We start from the raw sequence: 21194 nt of genomic DNA, 5'->3' as shown, positions 1-21194 counted from the left end.
TATTTTTTAAGGATCACAAAGCTGAAAATCTCATGATACGAGATTTATCATTTTATTATAATGAAATGACAAAAATTTAGAACAGGGGCAATTTGGACAAAATGCCCAACGAGCTCTACATGTTAATAGAAAAAAAAAATTTAAAAATATGAAGTCATGTAATTGGAATTTTGCCAGCGCTGACACATGTGTACTGGAATTACGTGGCATCATATAATGAAAAACAGATGGAGCCCACCAATCACAGGGTCGCCACATTGTACTCAGGCGCAAACCCAGTCGTCAACTCTCGGAGAACCAGCAAGTCAACAACTATTTTTTTATTTTTTTATTTATTGACGATCCCATCTTTAATGGCGATTTGCCGTTTGATGCCGGCGATCTTGTCTTGATCTAAGTACCAAATATAAACTCAATTAAATTAATATTTTTCAAGCAAAATTTTTTATTGATTTAATTTTAATTAAAATCAGAATTTAAAATATTATATATCAAAATAATTTAATAATTTAATTAATAAATGAAATTTCCAGCTTCAAACTCCTCATTTTTCACACAACATTTTATAAAAAGTTGTATTTCCTATATTTTTTATTATTGATATTTTTATATTTCTATTTAAAAAATTAATTAAAAATTAAAAATTTTAATTTTATTAAACATTTTATTTATTCTATTCATTTTTATTATATTTAGTCATTAACATTTAAAATTTAGAATATTGAAACAAATAAAATTAATAATTTTTTTAATTTATTTTTTAGATTAGAAATGAAAGTATTAATAATAATAAAAGTTGAAAATGAGATCATAATTTATTAAAAATTTTTATTTAAATTATTTAACTAGTAAAACATATTGAAATATATTTAAAAATAATAAAAAATTAAACTTTTTGAAGAAAAAAAGTTTTAACTTATTTTTTAAAATAAAAATAAAATTTATGAATAAAATAAAATTACTTTAAAAAATAAAAAAGAGCAAAATCTAACTTGAATTTTAATTAATTATGAACAGAGAACGAGGACCATAATAGGCAGGGGTGGTGTGGGGCATGGAGAAAGAGGTGAAAGGGCTCATGTGAATATATTGGCATGTGGAGCATCGAGATAAACTAATTTTAATCAAATCAATTTTGATCTATTTTAATTTTAATTTAAATCAAACCAGACCCTGGCTTGCTCTTTGATCGACTAATATCCTATAGCCCAAGTGACATGCTACTCTTCGATTTCCACCATACTATATTCACCAATCTTACCCAGTTAGATTTTTACACATGAAAGATTGAATAAGTTCCAATCCAAAGATGAATTTGCCTTCAAAGAATTGGTGACCCCTTAACCATGGACAAAGTTGCAACACAGAAGGTTTGCAGATAAGCTTGTGATGTCAAGCTCCAGTTCTTAACAGAAAAACTCTATTCTCTACTTCATTATATAAATGCAGCACATCCAATTAAGAAACTAATACTAAGAATATGCTTACTTAGCACATCTACTTCAAGGAATGACAGCTGATTTAAATGTCTCTCTCTCTCTCTCTCTCTCTCTCTCTCTCTCTCTTTTAGTTGCATTTGGAATCCAAAACTTGGGATATTTTACACATGCTTCATGCTCTCCAAAATTACACGCACGACCATTTCCCCCCTTAATCTTCTTGTCAAAAACAACTTTTTCTTTGAAAATTTACAGAGTAAGTGTTCAGCTCAATACAGGATCTACTGGCATCTTGGTATGGTACCATGCTGCAATACTTCCTTTTTGGATAGATACGTTGTCAAACATAAGATTACTAACATTCGGGTAGGCTCGCAGCAGCGGGCACCCACTCAGTTATGGAAACATTCCCTCAAGAAATTCATCGAAGTTCTCATCATCAGTTTTGTGATTGTCTCCTGATATTGAAGCCTTTTTACCTGTTGAGAAGAAAATGCATTGAAGTGTAAGCACAACATTTAAGATTGAAAGAGAGAGAGAGAGAGAGAGAGAGAGATTTCAACAAAGTGAGCTAGAATTTCCATGCTTTAAATGGATGGCAGGCAATTAGCTAGCTCAGACTGCCATCAGCCAAGTTGCTACTCTTCTATTATTACTCATGGCCAAAACCTAATTCAGTCAGAACTTCTTCAGCTATTGTTTAGTAACAAACAGCCATCTTGTGTATTTCCCTTTAATTCAAGAGGTATCACACTTGCAGCATAGTTCAACTAATCCAAAGATGAGAGCTCGGAGATCACAAACATTCCAGCAGACCAAAACGCACAATGGTATGCCATTATCCTATCAAAATGGAAAGTTACGTAGAATAAAAGTAGTTGAAGTAACATCATTGCCATCTACAAACCTCTTTTCCTCTTCTCTTTGGCCCCTTCATTATCAGAATCATCATTAATCCTTTCTGTTTCCCTGAAAGTAGACAATTGGTCAGCCTCTAAACAGCAAAATTTGAGGTAATCATTATTTAACCATTAAAAAAACGCCTTCAAAAGTATGAGAAATCTAAAAAGAGCCCATACCTCTTTCTTTTATGCTCTTCCTTTTCCCTTTTCTCTAATTGCTCCTTTTCTTTCTTATTTTTGTAGTTAAGCTTTTCTGCACATCTATTTATAATCACTCAACAATCAACATAAGAAGATTCCATATAATAATAATAAAAAAAAACACAAAAATATTCACTTTAAGGAACTGCATTTATGTGGGAATGTGTTGTGCTGCATTGCAATGATCAGATTTCTATAAGAAATTCTAAATTAAAAAAATCCCTAAGAAAAGGTTCTGTTACATATCTATGGCAATGATATCTTAGCATTGCGTCCACACACAATATTTAAGACATACTGCCATTTGCAGCTCAATATCAGGGATCATATAAAAGCACAAAACTTTTATCAAGCACATATTATTGGTAACTGAATGGACCATAAACTGATGGTTGACAAAATGAGAACTCTTGATAAAAAAGTCTAGAAGTTCCCACAAAAAAATTTATGTTCTTAAAAGAAATTAGTCTCTAAACTGCAGAATAAGCAATTCGGAAAGACCATTGAGCAAATAACTCATCAGGCATCACTTGCGCTACTATATTCAAGAGGATATACTCAAGAGGAGCTTCTATGTGGAAACCCGTATATATTTATTATTTATTATTATTTTATTTTAATTAGCTAACAATAAATTAATACATTTAAAATATATATATATATATATATTTTATTGGATAGTTTGCTTATTTATTTTTAGATATATATATTATTTTTAAAATTAAATATATATCTGCAATCTGAACAACCCAGTTCAATAATGACTCTTATCCCATTCTACACCTAATAGAACTCTTGAAATATATATATATATACCCTAATCATCTCTTCTGCTAAACTTTGCTCTCAAAACCTGTTTGTCACCTCCTTTTCCTATCAAATACTCTCAACATGTATTTTCATTATCTTTTAAATTATTATTATATATGTACATATATGTACATATAAATATAAAAATTTACTATTTATAATCTGATGTGCGCAGAAAATCCCTAAATTTTTACTTCTCTATTCATCACCTTCGATTCTGTTTTCAAGGTAAAAATTCTCATTCTTTATTCAATAATGAGTGAATTTGATTTTATTTTCTTTCCTCGATTTGTTACAACTACTCTAGAATTTTTTTTTTTCTTTGACCATTGGTATTGAATTGGGTTGATCATGATTACTGTGAGATAAATAACCTTCAATTTAGATTATATACATATATAAACCTTTGTATCTTCGACCACGTCCATCCACTGAATATATATATATATATATATATATATATATATATATATATATATATATATATAAACATTTGATATATATATTAAAATTATTTTATTTTATTATTATTTAATATTTTTCTTTTATATTTTGAAAATGTAGGAGATTCAAATATTCATTCTGTCAGCTGAAATTGTCTCTCTTTTATTGAATCTAGCTATTATTTTGGAGGTTCCAGGTGAGTGGTAATTATAGTACATGGCACCGTTTTAGTCCCTTTTAAAATTTCTTAGCATTAAGTTTGTTATTAAATGAAATTTTAAATCAATATTTTAACAATTATTTTATATGTAATTTTCTAGAGTTTTATTTTATTATTGAATTTTATTTCGATTTTGATTAAATAATTGATTTTGTCAACCATCTCTGCATTAGACCCATTAGGATTCCGGGAACAGACCTTTAATATATTTATATTGATTGATATTTGAATATAAAAATTACTGATGTGTTACTGAATTTATTTGATATTGATTTGATTTTATTGACTCTCTAAAATTATTGCAATAAACTATTGAAATTGCACTATCAGTTATTATTTGCTATCTGAAATTTTTTGTTGATTTTGATTGGTTTGTACAAATTGATTTTCTGTTTTGAATTGGTACCTATACCCAGTATCTGTTTCTGTTATCTGGCCCCGCCTTGTGGACTATCACGGTATTATGTTGTCGAGTTATGCATTATTGCAGTTTATGAGTTGCATTAGTATCATATGCATTGATATCTGTGAAGGAGGAGGAAGGTATCTAATATCTGGTAGCGCGCTTACCATCTGACCTTTGGTGATGTGAGGTATCATCACCCTGGTGCACTGTACCATAAAATTTTTATTGAATGAATTTCTTTTATATATATGTTTTATGAAGTTATTTTATTAATGATTTTGACAACACGAGCATGATTTTATTGAATAGAAAATTTATTGTGAAATTGATAAAGCGTCTGCCTGTTCCTATTCCGTTGTGTGCTATAATTATCATTCATTGAGCATCTAGCTCAAACCACGTTTTCTCTGTCTGTTATCTGTTTCAGATTAGTAGAATTCTGCAGTTGATTCAAATATTCAATCTATTTTCTGGAGAGGGACAACTTTGATTTGTTCTCATGGTATGCCCGAATTCATGTTTTCTCAGGCTAATAATTAATTTAGTTTATTGAACAGTTTAAGTTTTTATTGAAATCAGAGACTCATGATTTACCTATGGGATATTTATGATGTTTATTCAGCATTTTGTTTATTTGGATATTGTCTATTTTTGGAATTAGTAAGTGACAATATATTCATTCAAGATACTCTGATAATGCTTGCATGATTTAAGAATACTTAAATTATGCGCCGGTCACGATTCAGAATTTTGGGTCGTGACAAAGTTGGTATCAGAGCTCGGTTGAGGTCTAGTAAACTTGCGGAGCATAGGATCCTTAACGTCTTTTCAGTTTATCATTGCTTTAGATGCCTGCGTACTTTGTACCTTTTCACCTGTCTTAATTTGGCTCACATTTTCAAATTTAATACTTTTTTATTAAAATGAATAGGTGCCTGAGTCTGTTAAACGTAAGAGGAGAGCTTGGGTTATGGGTCTTAATGGTGCAAACCTTGATCCAACAAGGGGGGTACCACCTTAAACTATTAATCAGACATCTGAACAGACGCCTATGGCTAAGACTGGGGCACAACCATTCTTTTGTTTCTCCATACTTTTCCATGATATTTAGTACACCACCTACTTTGTTAGAGTATCCTTCATCTGTATCAACACTTATGAGGAATGCAATAGACACTAATATGGTGTATAGGGGATGTATAGTTCACATTGGAGATAGGGAATTAGCTGCAGATCTTGTTTCTTTGGATATGTTTGAGTTTGATGTGATTTTAGGCATGGATTGGTTAGCCACTTATCACGTTTCATTGGATTGTCATAATAAAGTTGTACTCTTTAAAATTCCTGGGGAGGCAGAATTTCAATTTCAAGGAGATCGCAGTATAGCCTCTAGTAATCATATCTCTGTAGTGAGTGCTAGACGATTATTGCGAAAGAGGTGTAAAGGGTATCTAGCTTATGTTAGAGATGTTCAGGTAGAAGGTGCTAGTTTGGAGAATGTTACAGTGGTTAAGGAGTTTCCTTATGTGTTTCCAGAAGATTTATCAGGTTTACCCCCGGAGCGAGAGGTAGAGTTTGGTATAGACTTGGTTCCTGGAACTGAGCCCATATCTATGCCACCTTATCGTATGGCACCCGCATAACTTAAGGAGTTGAAGGAGCAACTACAGGACCTACTAGATACGGGGTTTATTCACCCTAGTGTTTCTCCATGGGGTGCTCCTGTGTTATTTGCACGGAAGAAGGGATGGGTCTTTGAGAATGTGCGTAATAAGTATCCTCTTCCACGCATAGATGACCTGTTTGACCAACTTCAAGGTGCAAAGTATTTTTCCAAGATTGATCTTCGATCTGGGTATCATCAATTGAGGGTCAAGAAAGAAGACATACTCAAGACGGCCTTTAGGACTAGGTATGGACACTATGAATTTCTTGTAATGTCTTTTGGTCTTACCAATGCTCCGGCCGCTTTTATGGATCTCATGAATAGAGTTTTCAAGCCTTTCTTAGATCAATTTGTTATAGTGTTCATCGATGACATTCTAGTGTACTCAAAGAGTAAGGAGGAGCATGAACAGCATTTGAGAATTGTCCTTCAGACCTTACGAGAACACAAGCTATATGCCAAGTTCTCAAAATGTGAGTTTTGGTTAGATAGTGTGGCTTTCCTAGGCCATACAGTATCTAAGGATGGGGTGTGTGTTGATAAGAAGAAAGTTGAGGCAGTGCTTCATTGGCCTAGACCCACAACTGTGTCAGAGATTCGTAGTTTCTTGGGTTTAGCAGGGTATTATAGACGGTTTGTTCAAGACTTCTCTCGTATTGCAGCACCTTTAACTAAGTTGACACAGAAGAATGTGAAATTTCAGTGGTCTGAGGCTTGTGAAAAAAGTTTTCAGGAGCTTAAGACTTGTTTAACTACAGCACCAGTGTTAGCCCTTCCATCTGGATCAGGAGGTTATGTAGTATATTGTGATGCTTCTAGGATTGGTTTAGGATGTGTTTTGATGCAACATGGACGGGTTATTGCACATGCTTCTCGTTAGTTGAAAAGGCACGAGCAGAATTATCCAACTCATGATTTGGAAATGGCTGCAGTAATTTTTGCTTTGAAAATCTGGAGGCACTATCTGTATAGTGAGAATTGTGAAATCTTCACTGACCACAAAAGTTTCAAATACATATTTGACCAACGTGATCTTAATTTTAGGCAAAGGAGATGGTATAATTGCTGAAGGATTATGATTGCACTATACAGTATCATCCTGAAAAAGCTAATGTAGTGGCTGATGCTCTAAGCAGGAAGTCTTCTGGTAGTTTAGCCCATATATCTACCAAGATGAGGCCTCTAATTGGTGAATTACATGGGTTGCTAGATCAGGGAGTAGAGTTTAAAATCATAACTGGATCATTCTAGCACATTTTCGAGTTAGGCCTATCTTGATTGATCGAATTAAGGCTGCTCAGAAAAGGGATTCTCAGCTGTGTGTGATTATAGATAGTATTCATCAAGGCCAAGCTCAAGGGTTCATGTTGAATGATGATGGAGTTCTTAGTTATGGCACTAGACTTTGTGTCCCCAATATTGATGAGTTGAGAAGAGAAATCATGGAGGAGGCACACCATTCTGCTTACATAGTACACCCAGGTTCAACTAAGATGTACCGTGATTTAAGGGAGCATTATTGGTGGGGTGGCATGAAGAGGGATATTGCAGACTTTGTTGCTAAATGTTTGACTTGTCAACAGGTTAAGGCAGAATATTAGAGACCATCTAGGTTACTTCAGTCATTGCCTATTCCCGAGTGGAAGTGGGAGCATATTGCCATGGACTTTATTGTGGGTTTACCTAGTACACGAGGTGGTTACAATGCAATCTGGGTGATAGTGGACAGATTGACAAAATCTGCTCATTTCCTTCCTGTGAAGACTACATATGACTTTGCTAAACTTGCACAGTTGTATATAAACAAGATTGTTAGTCTTCATGGAGTTCCAGTTTCCATTGTCTCTGATCGTGGTACTCAGTTTACTTCTCGATTTTGGAAGAAATTCCAAGAAGCTTTAGGAACACGAGTTGACTTTAGTACTGCTTTTCACCCGCAGACGGATGGACAATCAGAAAGGACCATACAGACATTAGAGGACATGCTTCGTGCGTGCGTTATGGATTTTGGTGGCTGTTAGGATCATCATTTGCCTTTAGTGGAGTTTGCTTATAATAAAAGTTATCAGGCAAGTATAGAGATGGCTCCATATGAGGCATTATATGGTCGAAAGTGTAGGTCACCGGTTTGTTGGGATGAAGTTGGAGAAAGAAGGCTTACTAGACCAGAGTTGATGCAATTAACTTCAGAGAAGGTTCGACTAATTCGTGATCGACTTTTAACTGCTCAAAGTCGACAAAGAAGTTATGCTGACCCTAAGCGTAAAGATGTAGAATTTATGATTGGTGATCATGTATTTATGAGAGTTTCCCCTATGAAAGAAATCATGAGGTTTGGGAAGAAAGGGAAGCTTAGCCCTTGTTTTGTTGGTCCATTTGAAATTTTGGAGAGAATTGGAGCAGTTGCTTACCGTTTAGCCCTTCCACCTGGTTTTGCACATGTACATCCAGTTTTTCATATTTCTATGCTTAGGAAGTATGTACTAGATCCATCTCATGTTTTACAACCTCAAACCATACAATTTAGGGATGATATGTCATATGAGGAGCAACCATTAAAGATTTTAGATCGACAAATTAAGAAACTCCGGTATAAGGAAGTGGCTTGGATCAAAGTCTTGTGGCATAATCACTCAAGTAGTAAGGCCACATGGGAGGCACAATCTGAAATGCGAGCTAAATATCCTCACTTATTTGATTCTTTAGGTTAGAATTTTGTCTATTCAAATTCGGGGACCGAATTTTTTTTTAAGGGGGAAAGTATGTGAAAACCCGTATATATTTATTATTTATTATTATTTTATTTTAATCAGCTAACAATAAATTAATATATTTAAAATATATATATATATATATATATATATATATATATATATATATATATATATTTTATTGGATGGTTTGCTTATTTATTTTTAAATATATATATTATTTTTAAAATTAAATATATATCTGCAATCTGAACAACCCAGTTCAATAATAACTCTTATCCCATTCTACACCTAATAGAACTCTTGAAATATATATATATACCCTAATCATCTCTTCTGCTAAACTTTGCTCTCAAAACCTGTTTGTCACCTCCTTTTCCTATCAAATACTCTCAACAGGTATTTTCATTATCTTTTAAATTATTATTATATATGTACATATATATACATATAAATATAAAAATTTACTATTTATAATCTGATGTGCGCAGAAAATCCCTAAATTTTTACTTCTCTATTCATCACCTTCGATTCTGTTTTCAAGGTAAAAATTCTCATTCTTTATTCAATAATGGATGAATTTGATTTTATTTTCTTTCCTCGATTTGTTACAACTACTCTAGAAATTTTTTTTTCTTTGACCATTGGTATTGAATTGGGTTGATCATGATTACTGTGAGATAAATAACCTTCAATTTAGATTATATACATATATAAACCTTTGTATCTTCGACCACGTCCATCCACCGAATATATATATATATATATATATATATATATATATATATATATATATATATATATATATATATAAACATTTGATATATATTAAAATTATTTTATTTTATTATTATTTAATATTTTTCTTTTATATTTTGGGAATGTAGGAAATTCAAATATTCATTCTGTCAGCTGAAATTGTCTCTCTTTTATTGAATCTAGCTATTTTTTTGGAGGTTCCAGGTGAGTGGTAATTATAGTACATGGCACCGTTTTAGTCCCTTTTAAAATTTCTTAGCATTAAGTTTGTTATAAAATGAAATTTTAAATCAATATTTTAACAATTATTTTATATGTAATTTTCTAGAGTTTTATTTTATTATTGAATTTTATTTCGATTTTGATTAAATAATTGATTTTGTCAACTATCTCTGCATTAGACCCATTAGGATTCCGGGAACATGTCTTTAATATATTTATATTGATTGATATTTGACTATAAAAATTACTGATGTGTTACTAAATTTATTTGATGTTGATTTGATTTTATTGACTCTCTAAAATTATTGCAATAAACTATTGAAATTGCACTATCAGTTATTATTTGCTATCTGAAATTTTTTATTGATTTTGATTGGTTTGTACAAATTAATTTTCTGTTTTGAATTGGTACCTGTGCCCAGTATCTGTTTCTGTTATCTGGCCCCGCCGTGTGGATTATCACGGTATTAGAATGCATTGTCGAGTCATGCATCATTGCAGTTTATGGGTTGCATTAGTATCATATGCATTGATATCTGTGAAGGAGGAGGAAGGTATCTAATATCTGGTAGCGCGTTTACCATCTGGCCTTTGGTGATATGGGGTATCGTCACCCTGGTGCACTGTACCATAAAATTTTTATTGAATGAATTTCTTTTATATATATGTTTTATGAAGTTATTTTATTAATGATTTTGACAGCATGAGCATGATTTTATTGAGTAGAAAATTTATTGTGAAATTGATCAAGCGTCTGCCTGTTCCTATTCCGTTGTGTGCTATAATCATCATTCATTGAGCATCTACCTCAAACCACGTTTTCTCTGTCTGTTGTCTGTTTCAGATCAGTAGAATTCTGCAGTTGATTCAAATATTCAATCTATTTTCTGGAGAGGGACAACTTTGATTTGTTCTCATGGTATACCCGAATTCATGTTTTCTCGGGCTAATAATTAGTTTAGTTTATTGAACAGTTTAAGTTTTTATTGAAATCTGTAGAGACTCCGCAGTTTACCTATGGTATATTTATGATGTTTATTCAACATTTTGTTTATTTGGATTTTGTCTATTTTTGAAATTAGTAAGTGACAATATATTCATTCAAGATACTCTGATAAGGCTTGCATGATTTAAGAATACTTAAATTATGCGCCGGCCACGGTTCAGAATTTTGGGTCGTGACATTCTAGTGTGAAATTCATCTATTTGAAGAACTAAAGGAAGCCAAGGTGATGAGCCAAAGACAAAAACGTCATAGGACCATCAAGCTAACAGAAGCGCAGAAGAAGCATTAAACAAAACACGGTGATAGAAACAAGTGTGTGCCATGCATTTGTATGTATGCTAGAGCATGCAGACTTCTTCCACAGAAAGTTAACAAACACAATCAAACCAAAACGAAAAGGTACAAAGACACATCTCTTGTAAATTCAGTCTGCAAGCATGTAGTTGTCTGCAAAGAACAGTTGACCTCATGTTACCTGGCAAAATGAATCAATTACAAAAGCAGGAGTTAACAGCCTTCACAAATACCAGCTCACCTTTCACAAGTTACCAACTTAACAAGGGCTTGCTTGTTTTCACCAGCTTCAAAATAAGAAAAGTTCACCTGCAACATACCAGCTCAAAATGTGAGATACAGACGTGAATGATGAATCAAGCCAAATCATGGATCATACAAGTTCTTAATGGCATGCCACAGGTTGATTTCAAGCATAAAATATGACCAAAATACCATAACCTTTTTTTGCGAATTTTCAAATTTAGCCAATATATGAATGAATATTGCAGATGCATAACTACTTGTTTGTAACATGTTTTGATGTGCCAATTATGGACAAGTTCAAAAAAAATAATGATGTTAAACTATACGCTTAATAAAAGTATAAATGCTTACCTCATAGCTTGCCAAGCCATTTTTTTCATCACAATGCTTGTTACCACATACAAACTGCCCTGACAAATTGGGGCAATAAGTCAATTCATAATTTCTTACAACTAGATATTCTTTAGAAGTATAAGGAACAGAATAGCAATAAGATGAGCAGGGAAAAAACTATAAGTTATATGAGGAAGAAATCTCATTGGGAGTAAAGGTGCTTTCACTCTTTTTATTTATTCATTTATTTATTTTTAACAGCCTCTTCGCAAAGCAGGGATAAGGTTGCATGCATCAACCCTCCCTATAGCCCACAAGTGTGGGATGCTTCATGCATTGAGTCACCCTTTATTTTCAAATGCTTTAAGAACCTGGGAGTTACATTGAAGTAAAAATATCAGGAAGTTTTGGAAAACAGATAATAGAACACTCAAAGCAACACTTTATAAATTGGGATTGGGAATGTTGTGCAAAGCATATCTCATCATGAATAAAGGAAGAAAGAGATTATTTCTTAAATGATAAAAATTCTTCAATAGATCCACGATGAACACAAAATAATATGAATAATGAATGAAGAGAATTGCATACCTTTCCCAGATATGACTTCCTTCTCTGTTCTCCATCTCAAACCAATCTGCAAGGAGAAATTCAAAACTCTTCAAAATTTATTTCAAATGTAATGCAACTCAATATCAAAGTTCTTTTCAAAACAACTAGGCATCCATATATCATAACTTGCATTTTTACAGAGGATTTGACTATACTAAATAAAGTTCAAAAAGCTCCTTTTTGTTGTTCCTTACAATAATAGTTAACTATATATTCGTCATTCTAGTAAAATTGTTGATTTCTCTATTAACTTGTGTCTAGATGACCAATGTCATGACTCATGATAAATACAATAAAATCAAAAGTTTCTATAGATAAACAAAACTCAATACATAAGTTGAAGGCAAGGCCACTAAGATTCATTACGGAAAAGATTATTCAAGTTTTCTCAAAACAGGAAAATGACTCAGAAGGTTATGAACCAGAAGAAGCACTGAAATACAGCTTATAGCTCAACAGGAAAATGATAGGGCAGATTATTCGAAAAGAACACTACTTATTTTCACAAGATTTATAACACTTCCATCCAAATGATATGCTATAACTACTAAACACAAGCCATATACCCATTAAATAAGGGAATCAGATGGCAGGCCATAGTAAGAGATCATCAGTTTCATCAAATGACACAACGATCAACAGTAATAAGTTTAAGTGTGAGGAAGAGTGAAATTCTCCTGTGTTTGTTTCAGTAGGCCTTTTGTCATAGAGGCATCACATATGAACAAATTTTCAAAAGAACTAGCTTAAATAACCTTGCATAATGGTTGGAGATGACAGTCTTAGGGAAACAACCTAAACATTACTGACTCAAGAACAAATAATTGAAAACATTTAGAGTTACTATTAGATAACTTCATTGCATGGATAACCACATACCTTTCCACTCTTGTATTGTGACATGTCAGCTATGCAGTATCTTCAAAGAGTTAAAGTCAACGAACAAGGCTTTAAGGGTATGTCTAATTACAATGTGATAACAGCAAACAATATGGTTTAAAACCAGAATAAAAAAAAAGACCAAAAAAGTTCAGAACTTCAGATAAATAAAATAAGACATTCTGACAAAGGATACTCTTTAAAAAGCTTATCATAGTAGCGCTTCACCAACCTTTGCTCCCAGGATGTATCCATATCATCTTCCTCGGTACGTATGAACCTTAAAAAGTTGAAGAGATAATTAATATACAAAGCAAAATTTCATATCAGAAAGGACGTCAAAATAGACTATCTAATATGTTACAAATTCCTAGAATTGATCCATGATGATAAAGTCCATCGCTCAATAGAAAATATTCCGGAGTTCCAGCTGCCTCAAACTATAACTCTTTAACCATTTCTCAGTGTAACGCGAAATCAAAAAGCTCAACTTAGAATCAAAAAAGATAAAGTTGCAGACAATATATAATTATGGATGCACAGTGATTCACATGAATTTTGTTACAAGACCAGCATACCGATATCCTTCTCTTAGGGTGTCCCGGTCCGTTTTAACTGGCAATTTCACATTTGAAGACTTATCTTTCCCATAGAAGCTAACTGCATCAAATTGAACCCACCAAAGTACAACAAAAAATTCAAAACATATCTTAATATGCTACAATCTGGTCTTATCACCTACATCATAGCACATAAAAACAATCAAAAGAAGTATTTTTTTTTTTGGTAAGAAAACGAAATGTAAGGATGATTGTAGCCTTCTTCCTTCTTCAGTGGAAGAGACTGTTCATCATCCATTTGCTATAGGACAAAAAGGATTTCACAAATACAAAACTCCCCATTTGCATAATTCCTTTTATGTCCACCTTTCAGCTAACAAAACAAATAAAGAGTTTTTCAAATTAACAACTTCATTTTTCAAATTTTAAAGCTTCAAATCATCAACTAGCTAAACCGTACGGTACCATAATCGTTCAAGAATTTCTTGTGCCGATCGTAGGCGTTGAGACCTCGAATGTAAGCTTGGTATTGCCTGTCAAAAACGGTTTTCAGCACTCAAATCCATTGAAGAACAAATATCTAGAGCAATACAGGGATCAAAATGTTAATTAGAATTAACAAAGAGGAAAAAGGCGTCCAGACGGTACTGTTTTCTCTCTTCTCTGTCGTAGATTGCCGATTTTAGAGACCCAAAAGAAGCCATTTTAACCCTAGCTAGTCTGTGGCTTTTGGACTTTAAGGAATTGCGGCTCTCTCTCTCAATTCTTCGAGTTTTACATCAATTTGCAAATTAGGGCTGTAGACAGCAGAGCAGGAAGGAAAACTGAAGGTAATTACAAGAGAAATTTACGGAGAAAGGAATATAGTGATTTATTTATTTATTTATGTTTTGAAGAAAAAAAAAAGATAAAGTTATTATATTTTTATTATTATATTCATATTAAATAAATAAAATTATATTAAAAATAACTATTTATAAAAAAAGGCATAATAAAAAAAATAATAGTATATATCCTTTCCACCTAATTTGAGTAGAAAATTAGACTTTTAATTTTTTGTTTTCTCTTATTTCTATCAATAAAATAAGAGGATTATCTATTTTCTTTGTTCATGTTGTTTTCTCTTTTTTTTCTGTCTTATAAAATATGTATTTTATAATTTGTGTTAAATTAATATTTTAAGTTTTTATATTTTAAAATAAATTAATTTTTTAAAACTTTTTTATATAATTGACTTCAATTGAGATTCAAATTTAAAATTTTATGATTTTAGAGACGACTCTAATACCATTAACTATAATTTAAAAATATTTAAATTTCATTTTTTTTCATTATTTTTGTCAATGTAATCATAAGTTAATAAATTAAAAGTTGATTGATAACTAAAAATATTCATAATGATAAAATTTAAGGATAAAATAGTAATTATTTTAAGTTACTAAGGTATTTTTAAGTTAAGAAAATTGGAGAGCTGAAAGCATATAATAAAATTAAAATTAAAAAAAATCTATTGAATAATTGAACCGTCAAGTCAATCGAGTCATATCAAATTGGTTTTTTTATGTGGTTCAATAATAAATTTGGACTAATTTAAAGGCTGATTAATTGGTTCAACAGTTCAATTGACCGATTTGATCCGAATTTAACAACTATGAATTCATATCTAAATTAAGAGATTTGCAAATAAGAAAAAATATTTTATTCACGGTCTAATTTAAGAATTTTAACTTTTAAATAATAAGGTGAGAAGTCAATTCATTTTATTTTTATCAGTTATGTTATCCTTTGTTAATTTTATATTAATTTAGATTCCATTATAATTTGAATTTGACATTTTATATTTTTAAAGAAAATTGTAATATTATTGAATTAAAGCTGGTTAATTGTTAACCCTTGATTTAGTGCTTTATAATTTTTATCTTAGAAACTGAGTTTTGAGAGAAATAAGGAGAATGGTAAGGAGTTAGTTGTTCACTCTTTTAACTCCCTAGACACATATACAAAAGGAGAGAGTCAAATGTATAGAAATGAAAAAACAAAGTATATAGTCTCTAACCATGTTGCCGCAAACAAAGGTTCTCCAAGAAATCTCAGATGTGAAGATAATGCTCCCAAGCCACACACAAGTCCTAAGCACAGAAAATGGGGTGATGAGATAAGAGGAAAAAGGAAGGGATGTTAATCTTGCTGTAATCTCTCTCTCTCTCTCTCTCTCTTTGCTTTCTTGATGCTTCCAAGTCCCTTTCTCTAGCTTAACTTGCATTCTTGTTCTGGCATCAACTTGCAATTGTAAATTAAGCAGAAGACTATTCTTGGGAAATGGATGCTGCACAATTTGCCAAACGTGCAATTTGCCAGGAAGATCTCTTCAACTTTAACCCAATAATAACAACAGGAATGCAGGCAGCTTGTATGCTTGTAATCTCCCACATTTTTCATCTTATCTTGACACCTTCAGGACAACCAGGACCTGTTGCAAATATTATTGTATGCATTTCCAGTCTTTCTTTGATACAAGAGCAGATTTTTAAGGTTTTTGCAGTACTTCATATGTTGTTATTTTTTTTGCTGTTTTGTTTTTCAGGCTGGACTAGTGCTAGGTCCTTCATTGTTGTGCAAAATCAAAAAACTTCAGGAATTCTTTATCCAGTCTTCTTCTATAGAATACTATCGAGTTCTGACATTCAATTTTCGAGTCTTTTTTATGTTCTTGATTGGTTTGGACACAGATGTTCCTTATATGAGGCGAAATCTGCGTTTGGCAAGCACTCTTGCATTTGGAGGTATAATTGTATGCACCCTTTTTGGAGCTGCTTCTGCAATCGTTATCCTCCATTTATTGAAGTTCAGTTACAGCAAATGGACATTGGTTATTGTTATTCCATTGATTCTAGCAAATTCAGCCTCTCCTGTGGTGATTCGAATGGCGGCAGAATTGAAAATTGATACTTTAGAAGTAGGGAGATTAGGAATATCTTCTTCTCTGGTGAATGAAATGTCTTGTGTATTATTATATTCTGCATACGTTTCTGTTCAAAATGGGAAAAAGTTTGGAAATGGGATTCTTTGCCTTTTCTTTATGGTGGCACTTGTTATTTTGAACAGATACTTAGCTATTTGGTTCAACAAAAGGAACCAGAACCAAAAATATGTGTCAAACACAGAGGTGCTCATCGTTTTCGTCCTTGTTGTAGCTACCGCAGGCATCATTGAATCCTATGGTTACCTAAGTACATTTGCTTGTTTCCTATTTGGCTTGCTGTTTCCTAGGGAAGGCAAAACAGCTCGGACATTGTTGCGAAAACTCACTTATTCTGTTCACAACTTCATGCTTCCTATTTACTTTGGCTTTGTAGGATTCCAATTTGATGTGAAGCATCTTATGAGTTTTGAGAATGCCATTATGATTGTCCTTATGATCTCGTTGAGCACTGGAGGAAAAATTGTGGGTACTCTCGCTGCTTGCCATTACCTAAACATTCCAAAGGATGAGGGTGTTTTGCTTGCTTTCATACTTAACTTTAAAGGCCATACTGAACTTCTAATTCTTGAAATAGTTCCTAAGTTCATTGTAAGTTTTCTCTTCCTTTAAGTCTAGTTAGTAGTTACTATGCTACATTAATCTTTTTACTTTTTTTGATTTGATTCTGCTTTGGCTGTTGTTACAGGCCTGGTGGACCAGAAAACTTCATAGTTTGGTGGTAATAGTAGTAGTTCTTGACACATTGATTGCAGGAATAGTGGTGGTTTTTATGTTGAGAACAAGGGAATATTACTTTGCTCATAAATTTGTCTCCATCGAGTCACATGATACGGATAGGGAGCTTCGAATGCTAGCTTGTGTTTACTGTTCGCGCCATACATCTGCCACAGTTGGACTAATCTCAGCAATGAGTGGTTCTCAGAATGTACCCTTCACTCCTTACTTGATGCACCTGGTGGAGCTACCTGAGAAACACAGAAAAACTAAACTGATGTATCACCAGCTACAAGATGGTGATCAATTCAGTGATGAGGAGGAATATGGTGGAAATGATGTGCTAGAGATCAATGATGTGGTTGATGCCTTTACTGCAGATACCAAAATTTTCATCAACCAAAGAAAAGTTGTAGCATCCTTTGCAGCAATGTATGAGGATGTTTGCAGCGGCGCAGAGGACTTTCGTGTATCGATAATATTCGTACATTTACACAAGCATCAACGCATTGATGAAAAGTTGGAGAATGGAAAGGAGGGGATTAGGACTAGCAACCAGAAAATTCTTAGCCATGCACCGTGTTCGGTAGGGATCCTGGTAGACCGAGGACATACTGGATTCAAGAAACCAGGATCAGAACTTGTACAGCAAGTAGCAATTCTATTTTTCGGGGGCCCTGATGATCGTGAGGCATTGGCATGTAGTAAAAGGATTGCTATGCATCGTTACATTAAGTTGACATTGATTCGTTTCCTATCATCAGTATCAAAGGAACAACTTAACAAGTGGAGTAATGATGCTTCCAATAAAGATGATGAAGTCCTGCTTGCAATATCAGATCCTAAAGTTGACAATGAGATGGATGATGCATCTGTTAATGACTTCCTGAACAGGTAACTAACCTCAATTAAGTCCAATTTTCCAACCTGGAAATGTATTATTATCTTTATTTTCTTTTGGCTGTAACATTACAGTTTTCTTGGTCAGGTATGTAAAATCTGGCAGAGCAACTTTTGCAGAGAAGTATGTGAACAACGGGGAGCAAACAGCGACAATTTTAAGAGAGTTGGGAGAAATGTATTCATTGATCATTGTAGGGAAGGGTAGGAGAGGGCACACACCAATGTTAATTGGTTTGACAGACTGGGAAGAGTGTCCAGAACTTGGAATTGTTGGGGATCTGTTAGCTTCTTCGGAATTGAGTATCAGTGGTTCAGTTTTAGTCATTCAACAGCATAGGAACCATTTGAACAAAAACAATGTTGATGAATTGTAGGAAAGTTGCATATTCATAGGTGCTAGTTGATCATTGAAAATGTAATTGCCAAATTATAATGGTTTGGTGGAAATGAATTTGGTCCAGGTAAATTTAGAATATTAATTGTTGCCATAATAATTCCAAATATATTTTCATTTCACCCATTGGTTCTTGGTGATTAATATGAATGAATGTGCAACAAGAAGTGGAGAAAAAAAAAAAGATGATTAATTCATTTCTGATATGAACCCATCAAAGTAAAATATGCCTGGAAATGTTTCTGCAGAAAAAAAAAAAAAAGACTTCATGATTACACCAGCTGATTATTTTCATTTTTTTTGCTCTTATGAAGTTGCTAATGAAGAATTAGCCCAGGCAATTACAAGGCACCTCAAAAGCACCATAATTAATCAATGCCTAAGGAAACAAGTAGTAGCAATCTGAAAAAGGAGAATTCATATTAGCAATCTGAAAATTGCAGATACAGTTAAAAAATAAAGCAAATTCAATTGACAAAACTAGATGTTCCCTGCTAATTTAAACTAGCTAACCAGTTATCATTAGCCTATACATAAGGTGATCACCAAATGACTTAATAATTTCAAATCAGATGATGGTCAATCACTGCATATAACTAATTAATAACTATAGTAGATAATTGGAAATAAAATCCCAATCATCCGGTGATGGCTTGAACTCACAAGAATTCTCATTCAGATATTTAGATACGATGTCCTATGTGGGATGTATCTGAACAGGTTCAGGTATTGGTGGTGTCATACCAGTAGCATAAGTACGATAAGATCCATAGTTGGCAGCTGCAAACATTGCTCATTGATAATTGGCAGCTTCTAACATTGCTTGGTGATGATCATAATTGTTGATTGGAATGCACTTGGATTTTCATAAAATGCACTTGGATTCTCTTGGATTGGGATTGAAACAATTTGTTTATTATCATTAAGGGCATTTGTGTAGGCTGGAGGATCGCTATTTTTGTCAACATCCCTAACAACATCAGCAGTTTGATCATCTAACTGTGCAGATTGTTCCTCATTTGAAAGTCGACTTCTCAAATTGTCTTTCGCATCTTTCTTATATATCCTGCATAAAACCCAATTATCCAACTGCTACAGAAAAAGAAAACAGAATTAATCAAACAAAAGAAAGATTAATGAACAACTAACAAGAAATTTAAATATTTATTTAATTACCCTCATATCATCGGCACTTGTTTTGATTCTTGGAGGGGCATCGCTGACCCTATATTCATGCATAATCCAGTTAGTCTTTGTACCATTTGGAGGCTTTTCCATGTAGAAAATAAGTGCCTTCCTATATCCAACCACAGCACCCTTATATTTGACGGCTTTATCCACTCTAGTTGCCTTCCAGTATTCACCACCTGCATCTCATTTTGATCTACTTTCGTTTGGATATTTCTTGTCCCTTGGTGTAAAAAAGTACCATTCTTTCTCCCCACATTGCCAATACTTCTCTGTTCATCAAAATGAGAAAAAGATAAATCCATCGACAAAACAAAATCATCGTGGAAAAGAAGAAAAAAAATTATAACATTGCAAAAACAAAATCATCGTGTAAATACATAGATAAGCATGGAAATAGGTTGTGTTAAAGATCAAAGAACCTGCAAGCTTCTCGGGATTGTACTCATAAACTTTAACCTCCATGATCTTGTTTCGAGGCAAGGGTTGATTGGCTATCTTGTTTTTCAAGTAATGAACGACAAGCTCCGTCCAAAGGGCAAAACCTATACCCGGGTGGAAAAGAATTAAAATAATCAATATCAATGAAGTTCTTTCTGTTGCTGTCATTGATGGGGTCTGTTCGTGGTTGACGAGTAGCGGTAACAGAAGCATTGGACTGCGGCTGTGTTACCTCCATAATTGGACTCTTGGTAGGAATTTTTTCCCGAGAAGGCTGGTGCAAGCTAACGTAAAAGTATTGAAATTCTCTCTCCCTCAACTTTCTCTCTCTCTCTCTCTCTCTCTCTCTTTCTCTGATTTTTAATCCTTTTATATGAATAGACTTCTAATAAAAATAAAAAAAGGAAAAAAAAAAAACCTAAAAGAAAGATTTTCTAAGAATTTGTATTTATCTATTTTATTAGAAATTCTGTTTGATTCAAACTAGGGAAGTGTGGGGCACACAAATTTTATTAATATCTGATAAACCAATCAAACTTTCAAGATTATTTTAATTCAAATATTTATTAAAAATTATAATTATAAAAAAATAATAATTAAAATATATACCCATTATTTTTATATTTTTCATATAAATAATTAAAATTAAATATTATAATTATAATTAATTATACCTAAATAGAATAAATCACAGTAAAGATTTTAATTTTTATATTTTCATATACTCGATTTAAATAAAATTTTGAATATATTTAACTTTAATTATTTAAAGTAAAAGGATAAAATATATTATTTTTATATTTACTTATAATTAAATAGAATTGAAAATTTATAATTATAATTGATTAAAATTAAAAAAAT

At 32.6% G+C, this 21194-nt stretch overlaps 2 protein-coding genes across 4 annotated transcripts; one reads left to right on the top strand and one right to left on the bottom strand.

Moving 5' to 3' along the window:
• Positions 1-1575: 1575 nt before the first annotated feature.
• LOC110639029 (uncharacterized) lies at positions 1576-14576 on the bottom strand. 2 transcript variants are annotated; one of them, XM_021789795.2, is made up of 11 exons: positions 14359-14574; positions 14176-14243; positions 13729-13810; positions 13347-13430; positions 13151-13190; positions 12251-12296; positions 11678-11736; positions 11322-11389; positions 2519-2602; positions 2347-2408; positions 1576-1918 (listed from the first exon to the last, which is right to left on the bottom strand). In XM_021789795.2, exons 1-11 carry the CDS (start codon positions 14412-14414, stop codon positions 1836-1838), a joined length of 732 nt encoding a protein of 243 aa, XP_021645487.2. In that variant the 5' UTR covers positions 14415-14574; the 3' UTR covers positions 1576-1835. The 2 variants fall into 2 exon arrangements, with proteins under 2 accessions (XP_021645487.2, XP_021645493.2); XM_021789801.2 differs by lacking the exon at positions 1576-1918 and adding an exon at positions 1949-2282 and having other exon boundaries at positions 14359-14576.
• Positions 14577-15766: 1190 nt separating this feature from the next.
• LOC110639010 (cation/H(+) antiporter 2) lies at positions 15767-18869 on the top strand. Of its 2 annotated transcripts, XM_021789752.2 has the most exons (5): positions 15767-15899; positions 16013-16197; positions 16295-17281; positions 17379-18301; positions 18396-18869. In XM_021789752.2, exons 2-5 carry the CDS (start codon positions 16030-16032, stop codon positions 18682-18684), a joined length of 2367 nt encoding a protein of 788 aa, XP_021645444.2. In that variant the 5' UTR covers positions 15767-15899; positions 16013-16029; the 3' UTR covers positions 18685-18869. The 2 variants fall into 2 exon arrangements, with proteins under 2 accessions (XP_021645444.2, XP_021645447.1); XM_021789755.2 differs by lacking the exon at positions 16013-16197 and having other exon boundaries at positions 15774-15899; positions 16440-17281.
• The last annotated feature ends 2325 nt before the right edge of the window (positions 18870-21194 follow it).

This window comes from Hevea brasiliensis, chromosome 8 (genome assembly GCF_030052815.1).
Source record: "Hevea brasiliensis isolate MT/VB/25A 57/8 chromosome 8, ASM3005281v1, whole genome shotgun sequence".
Classification (NCBI taxonomy): Eukaryota; Viridiplantae; Streptophyta; class Magnoliopsida; order Malpighiales; family Euphorbiaceae; genus Hevea; species Hevea brasiliensis.
The sequence above is the reverse complement of the archived record's forward strand: the minus strand, read 5'-3'. Positions and strand labels throughout refer to the sequence as shown.